This window comes from Montipora capricornis, chromosome 9, assembly GCF_036669925.1.
Source record: "Montipora capricornis isolate CH-2021 chromosome 9, ASM3666992v2, whole genome shotgun sequence".
NCBI lineage: Eukaryota > Metazoa > Cnidaria > Anthozoa > Scleractinia > Acroporidae > Montipora > Montipora capricornis.
In genome coordinates, this window is record NC_090891.1 from 15,137,951 (window position 1) to 15,144,386 (window position 6,436).

Below are 6,436 nucleotides of genomic sequence, written 5' to 3' on the forward strand. Positions count from 1 at the left end.
ATGTACGAGTGACAACCCAGGAAGTTTAGAAGTCACTTAAATTGCATTCAATCAGGCAAATAACCACACGAAGCAAGAAAATTACCAGGACAATAAAGTACGGCTTTTTTATTGACAAGTTGTGCGTGTTAATATCTTTTTGAGTTTGTTATCTAGACTCCCATACCATACCTTACGATGTCGTACTCTCCGAGTCTGCGCCACCTGTAAATCGATGTGATGTTGCAAAGCTCTTGGAGAATTTCGTTTGTCACGTTTTTGCATGACATGGAACCCAAGACAGGATCGATCAATGAAAGGTTTTCATTTTAAAAAAGGTTTCTCGAGCATAGCAACGAAGTTTCAAGCAGGCGTCACATCTCTGCATTGACGTCATGCTTATCTTCTGGAGTGGGGTTTTTGTGAAATAGAATCTCTGGTTGTTTCCTCATAGGTCAGCACTATTCAAGTGGACGAGGGAGATAATACAGTTCAGCTCTATTTTCATGAGTGAAAAGAACTTCAAAAACATACATTCATTTTGAACTAAGAAGTTCGTAGTTGAATAAAAACACTTTTAAAAACCAACCCTTATTAAATTTACACAACGACTAAAACGAACCTTCCTCGAGGTTTCAAAACTTTCAGCCACTACTCGATTAGCTACCTTTTTCAGACCTTTTCCAGTGTCGTTTCATGGTGAATTGAAAATAAAGGTGCCATTCCTTTGCCGGCCTGGAAATTTTTCCCTGGTGTTTTTATTGCTTGAAGTAATACATGACATATTACAGTCACGTCACCTGCGCAGTAAAAGTTGCGCACAGAGATTTAGCGCTAACGAACTTAAAGGGGCTTAATATGGAATCACAAAATGACAACTCAATTGGTTCAAATCTCGCAAAATCATATTTTTTTCACGCATTCCTTTCCTTTCCTTCTGCATAAGTAATAACTGCAATGTTCTGAAATCGTAACAGCATTAGGGTGCCATGATCTGGGATATTTGTGCTGATCTTGGAAGGACTTTATACTAAAAACCTCCTAGCTGTCCAAGAAAGGGTAATTAATATGTTTAAAGTGAACAATTTGTTTGGCTTTAGTAAGACAAAAATTACTGCGTTTATTGCTTGAAGTGGGCATTTGCACAATAGAAGACTCGCTGGATGCAACAATTTTACTTAAAAGTTAAACCTCGTGATATTACATTCATGGTTTTTGTGGCAGATTTTCTTCATGTCGCACAGAATACACAGAACTGCCACAAAATTAGACATCTCAAAGAAAGTTTTAAAAAAAATTGAAAAATAAGGAAACGTCCTTCACTACCAACAGTCCTTCTTTCACCCAGACGATCAAATGCCATTGAGGTAAAAATGACTTTTTGTTGTGTGAGAACATATGATGCTAAAGATGGGTAGTTTCCTCACTTGATGAGGACATTTCTTGCAAACATGCATGAACGTAAGAGGCATCCATACTGCTGTCTTCTTCATTACTCTCCAATAAGATTTCCTTGACCTGCAATGAAAAAAGCTGCCTTGATAAGGCCTTCTCAAACTCATTTATAATTCATAAGGTTATTAGCCAATCAGAGTGCCCCATTTTGGTCAGGTGCATGTATCTTGATACCCAATGCTACTACAGATCAAGAAACTTCCGAAAACTAATCAAAAGACTGATCAAGACACTTGAATTTAAATGAACCTTTATATTAATAAACCTTGAGAAAAAACACATACAAATACACTACCCATACACAATACATTTTAAATCTCCTGAACATTCAACACAAAACTTTTGTAGTACCGTTTGTGGTTCACCTCCAGAGGATTAAAACGAATTTAGGAATGATTACCATACAGGTCCCCACTTCATTGTGAATGCAGAATAAATTAATTATGCACTCGCGCTATTGTTTTGTAGAACAATACATACACCCAAGGGAATCGAATATATACATGGCTAATTTGTCCTTACGGGATGAATAAAAATGGATCTCTCCATCTCGCTCCTTCTCCCTTTGTCCCTCCCTCTATTTCTCTCTTCTTTACCCACATCGCTCACACAGTTGCTCCTTTTCGTCCCAGCTTTCCTCCTTCTATCCCTTCGTCCTGTCCTTCACCACTTAGCTAACTTGTTAAGTTGAGAATTCACACCTTGGAAATGATATTTATTTTGAATTCTGGCTGACTATTTACATAACAATTATAAGTAATTATATACTCGTGCCGTGCCGAGCACCCTAAAATCGAGCCTAGAACTCGTAGGTTACAGTTCAGAGATCCCTGTTTTACTACTCTTGAAACAACTCCCATCTCTTTAATAATGCTAACCGTACCCTAATTACGACTTTAAGACACTGTTTAGTCTTAAGGTTAGTCCCTGTGATAGTTTTAGGTTTATCCAGCATTACTGTGATCTGTGCTCTCTGCTTTTCCTTCATGCCCTGTGCAGCACACTTAAGATTTCATTCATGGAAGAGGGTACCACGCTTCCAGTCTCTCAGTCTGATTGGTGCATCCTTCATGGGAAACTTTAATGCACGAGCTCATTGCAATTAAAATCGTTTCATGTTTTCCTTGTTTTGAAGCAAACTAGTGTGGTCTTAATAATCAAGATGGATACCGCAGTAATAGCGTCAGCAAAGCGAGATTTGAACATTTGGAAATTGTCTTTGCTTCAGTATAGCCGATCCGGAAAGGTTCATAGAGTGAGAAGAGTAGTGTAAAGAACACAATTTACTTTCATAGTAAGTGAATTGTCCAAAACCTGTGTGGAAACGTGGTAAGTTGGCAAAGACAAAGTGCATCAGGAGATAGATGTGTTTCACGATGTTCAAGAAAAAAGCTGCTATGGATAACATTCTATCCGCCAGAACTCATGATTTTCTGGCAGTAAGCTTCTCTTTCTTGAAAAAATATTAGCCCTAGCGACCCGTGGCTGGAAGGCGTACGATTGCCTACAAGACGAGGGCTAACATCATCTCATGCATAGTTAACCATCGCCTAAACGTCGTCGATCCAGACAAACGAGTCCACAGCAGGGCATTGAAAAGACATGGTGGGGAGTAAAACAAAGTATGCCTCGCACAGGAGCATCCATGGATCCCTACCAAAGTTATACACTTGGAAGCATCATTGAGCATATTGCGCCAATCTCTAACAAAGAGAGATAAAACGCAAAACAGTACTTTTATTTTTGACAACAGTACTTTTATTTTGTTTGTTTGTTATGTATAAGAATCTGAATTCTATAAGTGCCAAAATTGCAAGGAAAAATGTTCGATTTTCTGTATTTCAGTCAGAAGTTGGAGCATCTATACAGACTTCGAAAAAAACTTCTTAAGAAAAAAGAACAATGCGCCACAGTCCCAAAGGACATCTATTTTTGTCGCTATTGTATTCTTCAAAGAAAGGACAGTATGCATAATGAAGAAGGGACCTGTGCAGAAATCTTGCCCAAATTTCGACACCCAGAAGTTCAGCGTCAGAGCATTCATTTCAGCATTGTCTGCACTCAAGGCTTGAACCTTGTAGCTTGTCTTTGAAAAGTCCACCACAATCTAAGACTGGCACTTGTGCCTCTCTTAGCCTCAGCCATTCGGTGAAAATGTTCATAGCCCAATTATTGTTATATTTAGTTGCAACTGGAACGGCCTCGTTAACCAAATCATGCTTTCATCTGTTTCTTGATGTTCAAAACCCCTGATGAAACACTCGCACTCGCTTTGTAAATATTACTTAAATTAGACAATGTTAGTCTCTCATCAAACTTTGCAATGCCTCATAAACGTCCTAAACAATCGTGCTCTATGACACCCCAGAAGCAGGAAATAATGAGCATGTACCAGCATTGAGCCTGGGTCAATTCAAATGCCATTCCAGTTGGAGCATACATACTTTACTGAAGGGTCAATAAAAATGGCAGGCAAAGGCTGATGTGGGCCTTAATTACAACTACAATCAAACAAGATGAAAATTACAACATTCTTAGAAATCACAAAAAAAGCTGTAGGTACATTACACTGACAGCTAAAACAGTATTGGCAAAGTGATGACAAAAGGTAAAAAGTCTAAAAGTATATTATTTTTTAAAAGTTTTTATGCATAAAACTAATCTGATTTAGATAGCATTTGTTCAAGGCCGTCTTAAAACGGCTTACATCATCAGTATTCCTCACTTCACCATTAAGAACATTCCAGACAGCAGGTCCTCTAAGAAAACAAGTTCACTATTTACCCTTTTCATTGTTGGTAACAATGTTCTGCAATAGTCTATGCATAAAAGTGCTCTTTACTATTCGTAATCACTATTCGTAAATGAAAGCTCACAAGATCGAGGATTTGGTGGTCCATATCCCGTTTGTTGTTAGGAATATTAGCGGAGGTAATGTGCTTGAAGCATGCCAGCAGAGCACCACAGTTGAAAAATTTTGGGAAATCTATTGACGAGAGTAATTTTGGTTACAACGTCATGCACATCTGCCCTTACAGACTGTCAAGGTGGAGGTGGGGAGGAAAGACGGCCTTTGGGGATGGAAGTGTTCAGGCAAGTTTCTTTGACGGGAAATCGAATGGTCACCGTTGCATTTGGCATGCTGTATTTTTCTGGTGGGAAGTCACATGGTCTGTCGTCAGCTTAATGCTCAAATCCAGTTTAGCTAAACGATTTGTGTTAGTTTGAAAAAGGCCGAGATCTTCGTCCAAAGACTGCAAACAACAGTTGCCATCTAACTTAATTAGTTCTCGGTTTTTTTTTCTTTGAACCAGTAAGAATCAGGGTTTTGGTGTTAGGAGTAGGGAAACGGAGCAGCTGTCTTTTCTAAATTACGGATTACGGTGTACAGGTCTGCGAGACGCAAGGTTGTAGTGGTGCTGTCTTCGGACGTTTCTGTGTAACGAAAGGATGTTGTGGCCTAAAGAATCCATACTTGAAGAGGGAGTTTTTCCGTGTTCCTCGATGTACTTTTTTTGTGATGAGAGTTATATGATTAAACATCGAAAAGCAATCTTTCCTTTACTAGTCAACAAATATCATTTTTTACAGCAGATAATAATAATTCAGTCTTAATTTATCTACCATTACACCAAGCTTTAAGTTCATTCCAGAGCAATGCAGTGAAATGGCAAGTCACAAAAAGATGTTCCAGGGATTCGTCCAACACACCACAAAAGGTGCACAATGAGGAGTCTATTTTGCCTATTTTTTCAAAAACGTATTTGTCACTAGATACCTATTCAGAATTGTGTATTGAAATGCTTGACTTTGTGTCCAAGGCGACTAGCAAGGGCAAACTATAAATTTCCTTCCAGTCCAAACAAACACTATTTCATGATACTTTGATTGAGCTGTCCCTGTAGACCTTCTTAAAGGTCACCTCAGTGATCGAGACCTCCTGTTTATTGAGAATAAGTTGAATTTGGTCCTGAATGAAAAAAGGGACTCACATACAAATACCCATTTATTTTCAGGGATTGTCGCCTCAGTGCAGGGATTGCATCAACTAAAAACAAAAAATCAAAAACGTCTTTTGAGAAAAATTAAGCCCGTATAGATTATGTTGAGAAATAAATTGGTTTTTCTCTGTTACTAAATCGATTTTTTTAATTATTCCTTTACTAACCAAGCTTTGATTGATGACCGATTTATTATTGATACGTATAAATCTATTGTTCCGAAGAACTGTGTTGAAAATATGTTCATGCAAGAGCCCAGGTACATTGTTGGTGGTAGCCATGGAGCAATGCGTAAAACAATCAAAACATTCCCTGTAATACTTCAGAAGGGTTAGGGTAGCTTTTTTATGTCAAAGTTGCAACAGTGAATGAACTTCCCCCCAACTTGTTTTAAATAATGTAAGAAAATAGTTTTTCAATTACAAGGTTCCTTGTCTGAAAAATCATTGTGTTGTGAGTCTTAATTATCCATTTTAAATGCGGGACTTTAAGAGCCCTGAGTTCCCCAAGTTCAACATTTCTGTTTTGTCTAAATTTATAACAAGACCCGAACCAAATCCAAAGTTTGAAATGAGAGCAAGGAGGTGTCGAAGAGACCCATCATTCCTCAGTGAGATCTTCTGCAAGAGGCTCGAATGTAATTTCGATTCTATCAACAACAACCCCTTGAATATCCTTATTTTCACGAATAGTAATAGCTAGTACTTTCAGGACAATAATAAACAAGTATGGAGAAAGTGGAATTCATTGTCTCACCCCTCTTTGTATCTCAAAGTCCAGTAGAGAACCCAATATCAACAACAAAGCAGTATTTTAGTAGAAGGTTTGTATTCACTGGATGAAAGAAGAGCCAAAATTAAAAGCAGCCAATGTACTACACAAAAAATTCGTATTTACTGAATCAAAGGATTCGGAAAATCCACTGCTAGCATTTTGGCCATTTATTCCATATCGTTCAGTATATACGAGTATATCATCAATCGTCCTTATTGCATCATTGA

General features: G+C 38.1%; 1 protein-coding gene across 2 annotated transcripts in view; it reads right to left on the bottom strand.

Moving 5' to 3' along the window:
- Window positions 1-367: 367 nt before the first annotated feature.
- The window catches only part of LOC138015036 (uncharacterized), a 234,725-nt gene continuing 228,656 nt past the window's right edge, over window positions 368-6,436 (bottom strand). For both annotated transcript variants that reach the window (XM_068861936.1, XM_068861935.1), the window contains one exon: window positions 368-1,497. In XM_068861936.1, the coding sequence (XP_068718037.1) occupies window positions 1,384-1,497 (114 nt within the window). In that variant the 3' untranslated portion in view covers window positions 368-1,383. The remainder of the gene's footprint in view (window positions 1,498-6,436) is intronic.